At 35.0% G+C, this 16,824-nt stretch overlaps 2 protein-coding genes across 18 annotated transcripts in view; one reads left to right on the top strand and one right to left on the bottom strand.

The window, feature by feature from the left end:
- PAM (peptidylglycine alpha-amidating monooxygenase) overlaps positions 1-16,824 on the bottom strand; it is a 170,374-nt gene that overhangs the window by 17,860 nt on the left and 135,690 nt on the right. For all 16 annotated transcript variants that reach the window (XM_016953561.3, XM_054684497.2, XM_063811453.1 and 13 more), the window contains 5 exons: positions 8,752-8,868; positions 6,672-6,744; positions 4,861-5,071; positions 4,229-4,429; positions 1,996-2,111 (listed from right to left, as the gene is read on the bottom strand). In XM_016953561.3, coding sequence (XP_016809050.3) covers positions 1,996-2,111; positions 4,229-4,429; positions 4,861-5,071; positions 6,672-6,744; positions 8,752-8,868 — 718 coding nt within the window. The remainder of the gene's footprint in view (positions 1-1,995; positions 2,112-4,228; positions 4,430-4,860; positions 5,072-6,671; positions 6,745-8,751; positions 8,869-16,824) is intronic.
- GIN1 (gypsy retrotransposon integrase 1) overlaps positions 1-16,824 on the top strand; it is a 158,315-nt gene that overhangs the window by 108,005 nt on the left and 33,486 nt on the right. The gene's annotated exons all lie outside the window — the stretch shown is intronic.

The raw sequence follows: 16,824 nt of genomic DNA, 5'->3' as shown, positions 1-16,824 counted from the left end.
GGAATGTAAATTAGTAAAACTATATAGAACAGTTTGGAGGTTCCTTAAAAAACTAAAAGTAGAGCTATCATACAAGCCAGAAATCCCATTGCTGGTTATATGCCAAAAAGAAAGGAAATTAGTATATCAAAGAGCTAAATAAACTCCCACGTTTGTTGCAGCACTGTTCACAATAGCCAAGATTTGGAAGCAACCTAAGAGTCCATCAACAGATAAATGGATAAAGAAAATGTGGTACATATACACAATGGAGTATTATTCAGCCACAAAAAGAATAAGACTCTGTCATTTGCAATAACATGGATGGAACTGGAGATCATTATAGATGAAATAAGCCAGGCACAGAAAGACAAACATGACATGTTCTCAATTATTTGTGGGATCTAAAAATCAAAACAATTGAACTCATAGATATATGGTACAGAAGGATGGTTACCAGAGCCTGGGAAGGGTATGGGACAGAGAGAGAGAGAGTGTGTGTGTGTGTGTGTGAGTGTGTGTGTGTGTGTATGTGTGTGTGGCGGGGGGTTAGGTGGCGGTGGTTAATCAGGATGATGGTTATTCATTCTGATTTTAAAAAATCAAAATAAAAAACAAATATTTTTATTTTGCAGGTTTTACTTGCCACATGGCTTGAGTATAGATAAAGATGGGAATTATTGGGTCACAGACATGGCTCTCCATCAGGTAGTCTTCCTTTTGGTAATATTCAAATTAGAAGCTAACAGAGTTATGCTTTTGAAGAGCTCTGGAGTTGTAAGCGTTTTTTGTTTGTTTGTTTTTTCTTCTGTCACCCAGTAAGTTATAACAAGAAAATAGAGATTTAAAAAAATCAGAATGAATAAGACCTAGTATTTGATAGCACAACAGTGGGACTATACTCAATAATAATTTAATTGTACATTTTAATATAACTGAAAGAGTAAGTTGGATTGTTGTAACACAAAGGATAAATGCTTGAGGGGATGGATACCCAATTTTCTATGATGTGATTATTATTATTTTAGCACATTGCATACCTGTGCTAAAGTATCTCATGTACCCCATAAATATAAACATGTACTGTGTAACCACAAAAATTAAAAATTAAAATTTAATTAAAAATATAATATTGAGGCATTTTAAAGTTTTTTAAATTAGCAAATCTGGTATCTTAAAAATAATATGACATTATAAGTGTCAAGATATAAACTTGGTTCAGTAGCTGATGATAGTTGTATTTTGATCCAATTAAAACCAATGAATCTTTACATGTTTTGAAGAATAACACTTATTTGTAGCATTTTAGCAGGCTGAATTTTCTAAATTTCATATACTCCAAGCACATTCATACAGTGTAGAGAACATTCTGATCACTCTGGCAATCATACTGCAGAGAAAGTACACTGAGAAGACAGAAGGGCCATGGGCATACTGAACACAGTTGCTGTGTTTATAAAAAGCACGTTAGAATAAACAGTGGGAAAACACTTTTGAAGCCAAAAGTAGCTTTTAGTTTCTTAACCAAATCTTTAGAACTTGAATAAATTCCAGGAAGTGCTATTTTCAAGTCTTGTTGCTTAGCACAGTCATAGCAATAAAGAAAGCAAACAAGATGTCTGTTGGGTCTAAGAGAACTTTAAGAGTACACTTAACATGTTGTGATGTTTTCTCTACTTGGATGAAACCAGAAAGCGACTGATTTATTTTTTGTATTCTAACTATAGTGAATTTAAAAACCTGCCATCATATGCAGGTGCAGTTCTACTAAGAACCTTAGAACTGCACACGTGCTAATTTGCATCTGAAGAAATTGATCTAGGAATAGACAAAGACATTTATTCTAAATAAAATATAAAATAAAAAATAAAATAGAACACTCCCATCAACCTTGCTAAGAAAGTTATCACATCTTAAAAGTTTTTCTAAAGCTATTCAAGTACAGATTGAATGCCAAGATTTATATTTTAGTTTTCTTCTCATGAAAATTGAAACCTAGACAATGTGTGTAAATACCTTGCGCACTGGCTTGAAGATGTCTATAATTTCCCCATTGGAAAAGTTCATCACAAATCCTTGTACAGGTTCTTGGTCCCCAAAATGAGGCTTCCCATTCACTGCAAAGAGCAAGCCTGCAACAGCAAATCCAGTTAACCTTTCTTTAAAATATGGGTAAGAATGGACTTCTAATATATCCATGTATATTATGCAAAGAATAAATTTAGGGTCAACTTGGTCCCTACAATTGGCAACAAAAGTAGAATATAAAATACTTAGTGTCTCCTCCTGAGTAACCAGATCAGTGGCAAACTGGTTAGAGGACTAACCTCCTTGTAACAGGAAAATCGGGAACTGAAATGTGTGTTCCACTTGGAAAACCAGTAGAAATCAGAAATACATAGATATTGATATATAGATATAATACACATATATAGCTATTACAGGCATCCTAAATAGGAATTGGGGAAAGTCAGGTTATTTAGGCCAATAATTTTGGAGTCTCAGATCTTTTAAAAAATAAGTAATATTTGCCATAGCTACATGGAGAATCCAAGAGAAAATCAAAGAAAATAAGTGAAGTTACAGTCTATATAGAACAATCTGATTTTAAACAACTAGAATTTGAAAATGTGAGATGTATATTTCAGATTATCAAAGACATATTTTCCTTAATTAAAAAAGACCATCTTTTTAATTTTCACACCATGAATACTTTTTGTAGTAAAATTATATTTCTTAACACAATACTGTTTATTCAGAACAATGAAAATGGTGATGTTTACGTTAAATAAACAATTCAGATGATTGAACCACTACATTTTCAAAGAATTAAAACATAATAAATTATACACAATGCTAAGCCACCATTGAAGATATTTTCATCATTCTTGAAGGATTATAGTTTTCTAGGATGTACTATAAAAAACACTATAAACATCAATTACTATTGTGCAAAATTATAGAGAAAATTATCTTTTGCTTAGATTCTGTTCTTAACCATATTCCTTCTCAACTGATAATTTTCTTCTTATATTTAATTTATTTTTGTTTATTATGAACTTGATCACCCTCTTAATTAAGTAAAGGGTCCTGACAAATTTTTCTTTAAATGTGCGGCAAACCAACCTAAAGAATGACAGTTGTGAGAACCTCTTATTACTTTTTCTTTATTCCTTGAGGAAGCCAAATTTGCTCTCTATCAATCACCTGAGTCCCTTGATTTTATGTCCTAAATAATTTGGGGGGCTGCTTGGTCCAGATAGTAGCCATATGCAACTTATAAGAAACATAAATATTACAGTAATACCTATAAATAGTCAATGCTGCTTTAATACAGGTATAGATGATTTTATTAAAATATGTTGTACCCTTTAATTGTGAATTTTTCAAAAATTCCTCGTTATTGATCTCATTTCACTCCATTGTGAAAAGAGCATATTTTAAATGTTTTCACCATAAAACATAAGTATGTGAGGTGATGGGTTTGCTAATTAGCCTTACTTAGTCATTCCACATTGTAAACATACATCAAAATATCACATTGTACTCTACAAATATATACAATTACTACGTCAATTACAATTTTAAAAAATTGTAATTGTATGTAAATTTCAGAAATTAAATATATTTTCATTATTTAAAGAAAATGTGGTAAGTTGTTTTGTAATATAATTTATATGTATTTTATTTTATTAGTCTGAATTATTTTTCAGATTTTCTTAGAGTCAAGAAAATCTATTTTGAAAATGAGAAAAAAGTTCAAGATTTTATTGATTATTTATCCTGGTATTTAGGCATAAGCCACACTTATTTTTACATATTTTATCTTTAAAAAAATTGGTCACTACTGTTTTTAAAAATGTGAAATGAGTATTTTGAATACTGATTTTATCAGACATATACCATTTGTCGATGTGTGAAGACAAATATTAATTATTTAATACTGGAGCAGATGATCATAATTAAGATAAAATGAAAATCAATGTTTGGGAACATTTTTAACCCCTTACAAACAGGTGTTAAATCCTTTGAGTTCTTCATTGTTTCTGTACAATGAATAGTGGTACCTTAATCAAAACTGAGTTAGAACACACTAACAGTTTTAAGATACTTTTAAGATGTGAAATATAATGTATCTTCAACCTCTAATAGCAAAGAAAATTTATAAAAAGAGCACATTAAGATAACACAATTTTTAAGGATAGAGTACAGTAGGACAGAAGACAACAAATATATTAAGATGAAATACCTGGTATATATGAAATTGCAAATACATTTCTTCCAAATGATGAATGCTTAATCTCTCTCACAAATTCTTTGGTGTCAGTTTTAAAACACTGGATCTGACCATTTTCCCGGTCTGCCACACATAATTGGCCCAAAGGAGGCACAAGAGCCAAGCTGTGAGGAACAGTGAACTGGCCTGGCAGAGGACTGCTCCCTGAAGACTCTGCAGAACAAAAAAAAGCCTTAGATACACAATTTTAAAAATCACCCAAAGTTTGACTCTCTAGTATGTTTCTAAATTCATGATAGTAAACCATTAAATGCCTGGAGCCAGGGGAAAGATAAGGTAAAGCAGTTTATAAGATTATTTTATAATGTCTTTTATCCACAAATACATTACAGATTTTCTCCCTATTTGGACAGTTGTTTGGTGGATACATTATTTTCCTTACAAGATGTGTGTGTGTGTGTGTATGTATATGTGTGTGTGTGTGTGTGTGAGAGACAAGCTAACTGGATGCATACAATGACCCAGGTTACAATGACCCTGTAGGGGACAATTACAGCTTAAAGAATGTGAGTGTTGGCCAATATTTAGTTCCCAGTGATACTGGCTAAGAATTACAATTGGAGATTAAGAGTCTTATTGGGTACCTTCTCCCCACTGTGTGATGAACTTTCCACTTGGTGAAAACTGCACAATCCTGCTGTTGCAGTAACCATCTGATACATAAATGGCTCCAGTGCCTGGATCCACAGCCACATCAGTGGGTTGACAGAAGTGATTCTGGTCACTGCCTGGTTGCATGCTCCTTCCCAGGATTAATACAGGGCCTTCTTTATTGTTTGGATCCAGTTTGAACACCTTTTTAAAAAGGAACAAAAGCCTTACCTACTTTTCATGGTTATTAGTGACTTACACCCACATGACTAAGACCACTTTCACAAGCAATTGGAGTAGAAGCTCCCAGAGACTTATTTAAAAGAAGGTATTAATACTTGTTAGAACTGAACGGGATCCTAGAAATCATCTGGTCTGGTTCCTTCATTTGATAATAAAGCCTATGAAGATTAAATGATTTGCTCAAGGTCACGTGGTTAATTAGTAGTGAATGGAGACTAGTACATGGATACCCAGTTCTGTCCACCCTGATGTTTCCTTTTTGTCTTTCCTTAGATAATACTACAATGCACTCCAGATAATACATGAGCAATAAATGTTTACCGAGATGATGTTTTCCAAGTTATTTGCCACCTATTCATGAAAAGCATATTACGCTTGATATAACTTCTTTTAAAAATAACACAAATTTCACTTTTTATATATAAATATACATTTACTAGAGGCCTAGCCTGAATTTATAGAAGACTAAGGTAGTTTAAGAAAAAAACATAAAAACATAAGTAAAAAAATAGAAATAAGACTTAGGCCCAGACACGATGGCCACACCTGTAATTACAGCACTTTGCAAGGCTGAGGTAGGTGGATTGCATGAGTCCAGGAATTCAAGACCAGCCTGGGCAACCTGGCAAAATCCCATCTCTACAAAAAATTTTAAAAAATTAGCCAAGTATGCTGGTGTGTGACTGTGGTCCCAGCTACTTGGGAGGCTAAGGTGGGAGGATCACCTCAGCCTGGGAGGTGGAGGCTGTAGTGAGCCAAGATCGTGCCACTGCACTCCAGCCTGAGGGGCAGAGTGAGACCCTGTCTCTAACAACAACAACAACAACAGCAACAACAGCAACAACAACAACAACAACAACAACAACAACAACAACAAGAAGTTAGGAACAGAGGAAATAAAGGCAAATACAGACAGTTAAGAAAATGGTTGGGAGGGCCCATGTAGTTATTTGAGTGAAGCTTCACATCTGGTCCAAGGGACAAATGTGACTTCATCATTTACATACTAGCTTTCCCTAGCATTGAGTTCTAAGAGAAATATTTCAGATGTGGATTGTTATGGACTGAATGTTTGTGCCTCAAATCCAAATTCACATGTTGAAATCCTAACCCCCAATATGATGGTAATATGAAGCAGGGCCTTTGGGAGGTAATCAGGACAAAAGGGTAGAGTTCTCATGAATGGGATTAGTGCCATAAGAAGAGATAACAGAGATTACTGTCACTCTTATCTCTCTGGCCATGCAAGGATACTATGAGAAATTAGCAGCCTATAACCCAGAAGAGGGCCCTCACTAGAACTCAACCATGCTGGCACCCTGTTCTTGAATTCCAGACTCCAGACCTGTGAGAAACAAATTTCTGTTGTGTATAAGCCACCCAGACTATAGTACTTTGTTATAACATGCTGAACTAAGACATGGCTGCTCTATTTTCTTGTTATAACTTACTGGGTGACAGAAGAAAAAACAAACAAACAAAAAACCCATACAACTCCAGAGCTCTTCAAAAGCATAACTCTGTTAGCTTCTAATTTGAATATTACCAAAAGGAAGACTACCTGATGGAGAGCCACGTCTGTGACCCAATAATTCCCATCTTTATCTATACTCAAGCCATGTGGCAAGTAAAACCTGCAAAACAAAAATATTTGTGTTAATTACACATTTACTCTCAAGGCATATGTGACAGAAATTTTTCTAATTAATCTGTAAAGACAATGCAAAGTTATAAATTGATAAATGTATACTTGCATTATTATAGAAAAGAACAAAATGAATTGTTAATAAAAAATACTGTTATAATGAGATCTCCTTGTGACAAACCTTAGGTAGTATTTAATAGTATTAAAATTTATAAATTAAGCCTACATTAAATTACAAATGTTTATTATAAAGTATGGTATATTAGAGAAAACAGTATCAGTTTAAAAACAGGTTCTGAGGTCATAAATGTTAACATCTTACAAATATGTATAAAACTGTCTTAAGAAACATAAATGGATTGATATAGTTTGAGGTTAAAACATGTTGCAAGGAAATGTAATGTGTTAATATAAACTATTAGACATATAACTCAAAGGCTTTAAAGAGTGCCTATTAAAGACAATAAAACCCACAGCACATAACCTCCAGCCAATATGGGCTGTGAATATCTAAGCAAAGTGAAATAGTGAGCTAGATAAACATTAGAGAAGGTTAATCTGGCAAATCAATCTTAATGATCTGGGTAAGGAACTTGGACTGAGCTAACAGACACATGGACAATACATTGAGGTGGTTTGGTCCAATGATATCCGACAATCCAATAGCTCTGTTAGCCTCTAATCTTAGTGTAGTGTTGACAATACAGATTTTTTTTCATAAGCCATAACTGTAACACTCTGATTTTGACTAATTAGCTGAACTAGATCCCTGTTTTGACAACTGAATGTGAGGATTATGATTTGCTTTCAAACAGATACTCCACCGATGGCCAAGTTGATTTAGCAGTAGTTTTTCTGCCTTCCCCTTAATTCCTTTCTGGAATGAGGGTGCTTCTGGTGAATAAATAGAGCACCAATGACACAGGTTCAAACATTTCACCCCTGACACACAATCTTGAGAATGCTGTTAAAAAATTCTAAGCATCATTATTATCATCTCCCAAGCAGCTGCACTCAAAACGGTGGCTATCCACCTTGCGAAGAAGCTAGCTTTCCCTGTGCTTAAGCAGATGGAGAAGGGTATAATTCCTGAAGCTGTCAAGTTACAATGGTTCAGGAGATCTGTAAGCAAGTGCCTCCCTCACTTCTTTCAATGACCATAAATATCAGTCAACTTTTTTTTTTTTTTTGGCTGCCAAGTGCCATCTCGAAATAAGACTAAATAATGAGCAGTTTTCAAAGCCAAATTACATACGCATGATAAGGAATGCTAAAAATGACATTTGTTTAGTATTCACTTTGAGACGGAAAAAGAGAAGCTCTTTTACTTAATGGTGATTACTTGATGAGTTTGGTTGTCCTGAAGAATTTTTCTGCTGAAGAATTTTTTTGGATCATTAGATCTGGCTGAGCAGCAACTCACTTAATCAAGTATGTAAGATATATATTACATATGTAATATGTAACAAGCTTGACTACATATTAAAATCACCTGGGAACTTAAGATTATTAGCCCCACTCTATACAAAATCTAAATCTAATTTTTTAAAGGACAAATTGACAAATTTTAATTGTATACATTTATGGGGTACAATGTGATGTTATGACATATGTATACAATGTGGAGTGATTAAATCAAGCTAATGAACATATCCATCACCTCAAATACCTAACATTTTTGAGGTGAGAACATTCCAAATATACTCATTTAGCAATCATGAAATAGGCAAGGACCTGAATAGACAGTTCTCAGAAGAAAACATACAAATGGCAAACAGATAAGTGAATCTAAATATTTTGAAGCTTCCCAGATGATTCTAATATTCAGTCAAGATTTAGAAACACCTATGTAGAAAATGAAAGATGGGATGGCCCAGTTAGTTTTCTGCTTTCTCAAGTGCGGTTATACAAAACACTCGAATTTCAAGACCCTATGATACACTTTATACTCAATATATGTAGTACAAGTCTTAACAACATAAGTCATTTAACTCACAGATTTTTTCCACTGGACTGGAGTACTGCAGCATTATTTGGATCTATGACAAGAATAGTGTCTTCTTCAATTGGTCCGAGTCCTATTTGCTGGTAAACAAACTTGCTGTCAAACGAGCTAAACAAAAAGCATTAAATAGGACATGAAACAACCATAAATTCCAATGAAATTGAGAAATGTAGACCATTCACATAAATACAAAATCAAAAGAGCTCAAATGTATTTGACTTCACTCTTTGTCTGCCACATTTCAGTCATTTGGATTATAATATACCCCATTAACCTGTAGAACCATGCTACTCAGGGTGGTCAGTGGAACGGAAGCATTGGCATTGCTGGGAAATGCAGTTTCAGACCTACTGGACCTGAATCTGCATTTTCACAAGACCCTTGGGTGGTTCCTATGCTCACTGGGGTTTGAGAAACATTGATCAAGAACTCTTAATGTACCTGAAAAATTTCAAAAGCTCTTCAAAAGAGTAGGCAGTCATTCAATAGACATTTTCTTTCATATTGCAAAAGAAAATATGACTTATTTTAACTTTGTCATTAATTATAATAATAGCTGGAAGAGCAGTGATCAAAATGTTTGTTATTATACTTTAGGTACAACATGCATATACATATTATAGAGATATAAAAGAGGATGTTCGAAGTATTTAAAAGTTACAAAACCGAATCTATCCTCGAGACAAAAATATGCTTAGAGGCATAAAACTTACCAAATAACAGCTATTCTATAACTACAAAATGAACAACTATGCAATAATTAATTAAAAAACTTAAATATGACAATTTCTGCTTTTAAACTCAGTAACTTTTAGATTATTATAAAATATTATGGACATATATTCTTATATATATATACTTTCAAAATTATATTTCCATTTAAATTGTTAGTAATATAATTTCTTAAATTCACAATTATCACAGACATGGTACTTATTTCATTTTCTGTTTGGGAAATTATATGTCAACAGGGATGAATGACAAAGATAAGCTCTTCTAATCTAAGCTTCTGTAATATAGAAGTAAATGTATGAAACAACAAGAAACCAAGTTATCTTCTCAAAAAAGGATTGGATCAGTACATAGTTGAGGGGGGTGTGTGTGTACGTGTGTGTGGGTGTGTATGTGTGTGTGTTTATAAATATACATATCAAGTCAATAAATGACTTATGAATATTTCTGTAAAACAGAATTGCCTTTATAGCATCAGGCAAGATTGTGAAAAAAGTATTAATATTTTGTAGTTCAACTGGTTAAGCAAAAGAAGAATCTGAATAACATTAAATATTTGCTATTATATATTTGCAATTTGGGAAGGTAACAGACTGCTTGGATCTGTCATGAATCCATTGATCAGTTGGCTGCCATATTTATGGAACTTATGTAGAGTCTCAGTACTCTACATAAATAGGAGAACAAAAAAAATTCTTAAATTATATTCTTTGGCCATTAAAAAATACACCACACAATTATCTGAGCTACTTGACTGTTACAGTCTTTTGGGTATAGTTTTCCTGAAAGACAACAATAAGTCCCTGAAGTAGTTCTTATTAATGATGCATTCAATTGAACACAAAATATTGATTCAGCTTTGTCAATCTAAAACTTCAGTAATACTCTTTATATATGCTATTATATGCAGTTAAAAACCACACAGTGGTATCCAGAAAAAAAATAAATTTATGAAATGGAAGTATCATCATTAACAAAACAGACTTCATAAGATATTTATGGGGTCATTATCAACTGAAATGTGAAATTTTATTAGATAGGAACCAATGTAAGAATACTCATAGTATTATTAAATTATGGGAAAATGGTAAAGGGAAAATATGAAGTCACTCTTGCTAGTATGAAACACCAAATAATTTATCCTATATCTGAAAGTCTATTTTCAATATGAATTTATTTACTAAAAACATAATAACTATTCCTCTGAAAAACATAGGTACTGGATTCAACCATTAATAATCTTTTATTTTTCCAAGGTGACTATAATAATGACTAACAAGTTCAGCACATCTGAGACTCAGTATATTGTAACCTTCACATTCATATGTAATAGGTTAAAGTTTCTTCATTCACTATCTCTTTTTAAGGTTTGATATGGTTTGGCTGTGTCCTCACCCAAATTGTGTGGTGTATTTTTTAATGGCCAAAGAATATAATTTAAGAATTTTTTTTTGTTCTCCTATTTATGTAGAGTACTGAGACTTTACATAAGTTCCATAAATTCAAGTCTTATCTTGAATTGTAGTTTCCATAATCCCCACGTGTCATGGGAGGGACTTGGTGGAAAGTAATTGAATCATGGGGTGGTTACCCTCTTTCTGCTGTTCTCATGATAGTGAGTTCTCATGAGATCTGATAGTTTTATAAGGCGCTTTTCCCCCTTTTGCTTGGCACTTCTCCTTCTTGCCATCATGTGAAGAAGGATGTGTTTGCTTCCCCTTCTGAAGCAATCTGCCTGATTGTAAGTTTCCTGAGGCTCCTCCAGCCATGCTGAACCGTAAGTCAATTAAACTTCTTTCCTTTATAAATTACCCAATCTTGGGTATGTCTTTATTAGCAGTGTGAGAAGGAACTAATACAGGAAATTGGTACCAGAAATAGGGTGCTGCCATAAAGATACACAAAAATGTGGAAGTGACTTTGGAACTGGGTAATAGGCAGAAGTTAGAACAATTTGGAGGGCTCAGAAGAAGACAGGAAGATGTCGGAAAGTTTGTAACTTTCTAGAGCCTTGTTGAATGGCTTTGACGAAAATGCTGATAGTGATATGAACAATGAAGTCCAGGCTGGCATGATCTCAGATGGAGATGATAAGCTTGCTGGGAACTGGAATAAAGGTCTTGCTATGTTTTAGCAAACAGACTGTTGGCATTTTGCCCCTGCCCTAGAGATCTGTGGAACTTTGAACTGAAGAGAGATGATTTAGGTGGAAGATGATCTGGTGGAAGAAATGTCTAAGCAGCAAAGCATTCAAGGTGTAACTTGAGTGCTCATAAGAGCATTCAGTTTTATTAATTCACAAAGATATGGTTTGAATTGGAACGTATGTTTAAAAGGGAAGCAGAGCATAAAGGTTTGGAAAATTTGCAGCCTGATGATGTGATAGAAAAGAAAAACCCATTTTCTGAGGAGATATTCAAGCCAGCTGCAGAAATTTGCATAAGTAACGAGGAGCCAAAAGTTACTTGTCAAAACAATAGGGAAAATGTCTCCAGGGCATATGAGAGGTCTTCTCAGCAGCCCCTTCCATCACAGACCCAGTGGCCTGGGAGGAAAAAATGGTTTGGCTAGGCCTAGGGCCTTGCTGCTCTGTGCAGCCTCAGGACTTGGTGCCTTGTGTCCTAGCTGTGGCTAAAAGAGGCCAAGGTATAGCTTGGGCCTTGGCTTCAGAGGGTGCAAGCCCCAAGCCTTGGCAGCTTCCATTTGGTGTTGAGCCTGTGGGTGCACAGAAGTCAAGAACTGAGGTTTGGGAACCTCTGCCTAGATTTCAGAAGATGTGTGGAAATGCCTGGAGGTCCAGGAAGAAGTTTTCTGCAGGGGAGGAACCCTCACTAAGAACCTCTGCTAGGGCAGTATGAAAGTGAAATGTGGGGTGAGAGCCCCCACAAAGAGTCTCCACTGGTGCACTGCCTAGTGGAGCTGTGAGAAGAGGGCCACCATTCTCCAGACCTTGGAATGTTAGATCCACCCACGGCTTGCACCATGTGCCTGGAAAGGCAACAGACACTCAATGCCAACTGTGAAAGCAGCTGAGAGGAGGTCTGTACACTGCTCAGCCACAGGGATGGAGCTGCCCAAGGCTGTGGGAGCCCACCTCTTGCATCAGTGTGACCTGGATGTGAGACATGCAGTCAAAGGATATCATTTTGGAGCTCTAAGATTTGACTGCCCCACTGGATTTTGGACTTGGATGGGGCCTGTAGCCTCTTCATTTTGGCTGAATTCTCCCATTTGGGAGGGACCTGGTAGAAAGTAATTGAATCATGGGGGTGGTTACCCCATGCTGCTGTTTTCTGATAGTCAGCAGGTTCTCATGCGATCTGGTGGTTTTATAAAGGGCTTTTCCCACTTCTGCTCAGCACTTCTTCCTGCCATCATGTGAAGGACGTGTTTGCTTCCCCTTCTACCTGATTGTAAGTTTCCTGAGGCTTCACCAGCCATGCTGAACTGAGTCAATTAAACCTCTTTCCTTTATAAATTACGCAGTCTCAAGTATGTCTTTATTAGCAGCATGAGAAGGAACTAATGCAAGGTTTAAGTCTCACATTCCTCATTATTCAGAAACATTTCAGTGCTTTGTAAAGGCACAATGGCAATCTAAATAATGTGAAAATTATGCTTCTGCTATTAAGAGTTAAAACCTTTCCCCCTCTTTTTTAATGGAAATTTTAGTTAAGATAATTGTAGATGCATATTCAGTTGTAAGAAATAAAAACAATTCTGTGTGCACTTTACCCAGTTTCTCCATTTTGCAAAACTATATATAACATCACTACATATAATAAAACTATATATAATATTTTCATTTATTCTTAGTTTATTTCCTTGGAATATACTAGTACATTACTTTTCTACCCCATCCCGACCTGTGGAATATGAAAAGTTACTGATTCATAATTCCAATTCATAATTCTTGCCAAGTGCTATCTACTTTATATGTAGATTGTGAGTTCTGACTCACCACTGACAGCTAATAATAGTGGCAGTCCAAATGCCTATTATATATCCTTGTATTAGACCTCAGCATACATAATTCCACATCTTCCCCTCTCTGCAGAATGACAAACCATTAGGGAAACCTGGTATATTTACTTGCCCCATGGTTTCTCCAAGAATGGGATGCAGTATTTCTGTAAGATAACTGCCCCTTTGATCTGTCTTGTCATTCATGTAAATATTCACCATCATTCCTAAATCTCTGGTCATATTATTTTAGGAAATAGCACTCCTACAATTTATTGATGAGGAGAAAGTAAAAAGGTTTCCCTCCCTCTCCAGGAGAATACACTGAACTTCTGTAACTTAAAGCATTTCTTATAGGTCCAGATTATTTCTCTAGACGCTCAAATATTTCAAAGTGTAAACTATAGGTTAAATTACTCACTGACAGCCATGTAAGATCAGAGTCTCAGAGTCACAGACCTGAAATGCTGGGCTTGGCTTCCAAGAAAACAAGTTGCATTAAGGAGTAAATATAAATAACAGACCCACAGTCCTTGTGCCAGTCAGGTCAAATGGAAATGTTGCAGTTGATAAGTAGGTAAGTGAAAAACATCCTCTATCAATGGCATTGTTCTGCACTGCACACAAATGTAGAAAAAAATGTATCAAGTAATTGATATTGTGCTGCCACAAACACTGTTTGTGTATGGGCATTTATATTCATAATATAGAACTTTCAAGTTTCCAGTGGTGGCAGCAAATAGTAAAATTAACTAATTTGAGGATCATCTAATTCTATTTCATTATCCACTTTTTGGTGTTGTAATAGAAAATTTTGACATAGCAAATGAAGGAATGAGAAGAAAAATAGCAAATGAAGGAATGGGAAGAAAAATAAGGAACAAACAAAATAAGACAGAGTAAGTAAATCAGAGTAATTTTTTTTTTTTTTTGAGACAGGGTCTCTGTTGCTCAGGTTGGAGTGCAGTGGCATGATCACGGCTCATGGGAGCCTCAACCTACCAGACTCATGTGATCCTCCCATCTCAGCCTCATGAGTGTAGCTGGGACCACAGGTGCACACCACCATGCCTAGATAATTTATTTTTTGTTGAGATGGGGGTCTCCCTATATTGACCAGGCTGATCTTGAACTTCTGGGCTCAAGCAATTCTCCCAACTCCACCTCCCAAAGTTCAGATATTTACAATTAAAAGTTGGATCCTTAAAAAAAATTGTCTTGCAACATATCAAGATATCTTTCCCAGTATCTTGTTACAATGTAACAACTAATTATCTGGGTCTTTTTAGGTTTCATTTGCTATCACAAATTACACTCATGTCATCTATATGTATAAAGGGCATTTTATGTTTGCTTAAGACTAGCTACTTTTCCATAGCTTTATGATTATTATTCATATTATTACTATACTTTCACTGTTAAGAATATCAGTGATAACACAAATTCTAGAATTTACTGATTAGAGAATCTGTTCATTTAACTACCACCCCTCAAAAACAAAGTAAAAAATGACACAAAGCTAACAAAACATAACAAAATCCAAAGATAAAACACTCTACTTATATATACAGCTCATTTAAATGTAGTAATTTACTTCCATAATGTAAATAACAAATAAGAAAAACCCAGAATTCTTAGGAAGAATGTAGCTTTAAAGGAATTAATCACTACATAATAGGCCTGACCAGTTCATTTAAAATCATTGTGATGTTTTTTAACAGACGTCTATATGTTTAAACTGGCAGCATCAAGGGACATTCATTTACTCAGATGATTGGTTGACCAGTCCTAATCCTTTCACTTGGGATGGCTGGAGCTTCACGGAACTAACAGCTGGTCCCTGACGGTTACATGGGGCAAATAATAAAATAAATTGACATCTTTTCTCAAATGAGAAAATCACAGTCCCCCTCCAAACACACATGTTAAATTTGCTAAGTAAGTAGTTTATAAACTCTTGTAATTCAAAGAAAGGTAACCCTTGAACAGTTCACAAATGGCTGTCAGATTATAGAGCTGGATACACCGTTGCTATAGCAAACTGCTTATTTAGTGTTCTAAAGCAGCTACTCCACATTATTTGCTGCAGAGAGGTCTTTATTTCAACTACATTTAACTTTTTACAGGCTATAATAATACCCTGAACATTTCACACAGTGCCTGGAGCACTTTTGATTTTTCTTTGTTTCTCTGGAAAAGCACTCAGTTGAAAAGACTGAACTGTGGCCTATGGGCTGGAATTCATCAGTTCTTTATTTTAGCAGTTTGAATTCTCCATTAATGATTTTTCACATTAGCAGCTAATCAAACAGTTTAGATAAGGCTGGGAAGAAATGCTTTGCTATATTCACACACACAAAAGAGCTAGAGTAAGGAGAAAATAAAATTCTATGCCATGAATCAAAATTAAGGGAATTCAAATTAAATAATAGCAACTGAAGGAAGATATGAAATATAATATAATTATATAAATTAAGAAGCTAGAGAAATAACTGTAGGTTTTCATGCAGGAATATAAGTGAAAATGTAACCTCAATGTTAGAAAAGCAAAGACATACAAAGGCCAGAGACTCTCGATGGAATATAACTTAATATTATGTTAAAAACACTTACTTCTGAAAATAGACACATTGTAAAAAGTCCCTGTGAGGCAGGAAAAGAGATGGGCAGACAAAAAAAATTCAGTATGACTATTTAGTGCCATTTTGGGCCTAGAACTATAAATACCACAAATAGATATGAAGAGAAAAAAGAACTAGGTATCATACATCCAGGCTCTGGATTCTATTCAGTCAATAAGGCCACTGGGGACAAGTGACTTAACAAGGTGCATTTTGTTACTTAACAGTATGAGATAATTATTAAAGCCCTCACTTTTTAGGCAAGCAACTGAGAATCAGGGAGTTCAAATGTCTTGATGCAAGTCTCAAAAACAGGAAATGGTAACCAAGATTCAAATCCAGGCCTCCTATCTTCAAAAAAATGTGATTTTCTCTTGCTAGGATTGACCTGACTGAATTGGTAAATCTCCCACCAGTTATCAAATTCAATGTGTACTGTAGAAGAGATGGAAGAACAGTCATATAACCAAGAAGAACTAGAGAAAATAGCATAAAACTGGAAGAAAAAGGCTCCGGTAAAGTGTGAAATTGCGATATGAGAAAGAACACTGAAACATTCTTTTTTGTAGAACCCCTTATAGTTTTCCCTCAGACATGATGGTACAAAGGTAACAGACACTTTTGAGTTCTGTTCTCCAGGGCCAGTTAAACCCTAAGGTAGGAAAGAAATCGCAGAAGTTGAAGCATAACCCAGGCAGATATCTTAACTGAGGCTCCAGAAAACTAGCGAAGCAAATCTTGAACTGAT

The sequence above is a fragment of the Pan troglodytes genome, chromosome 4, assembly GCF_028858775.2.
Source record: "Pan troglodytes isolate AG18354 chromosome 4, NHGRI_mPanTro3-v2.0_pri, whole genome shotgun sequence".
In the NCBI taxonomy this organism is placed as follows: domain Eukaryota; kingdom Metazoa; phylum Chordata; class Mammalia; order Primates; family Hominidae; genus Pan; species Pan troglodytes.
The sequence above is the reverse complement of the archived record's forward strand: the minus strand, read 5'-3'. Positions and strand labels throughout refer to the sequence as shown.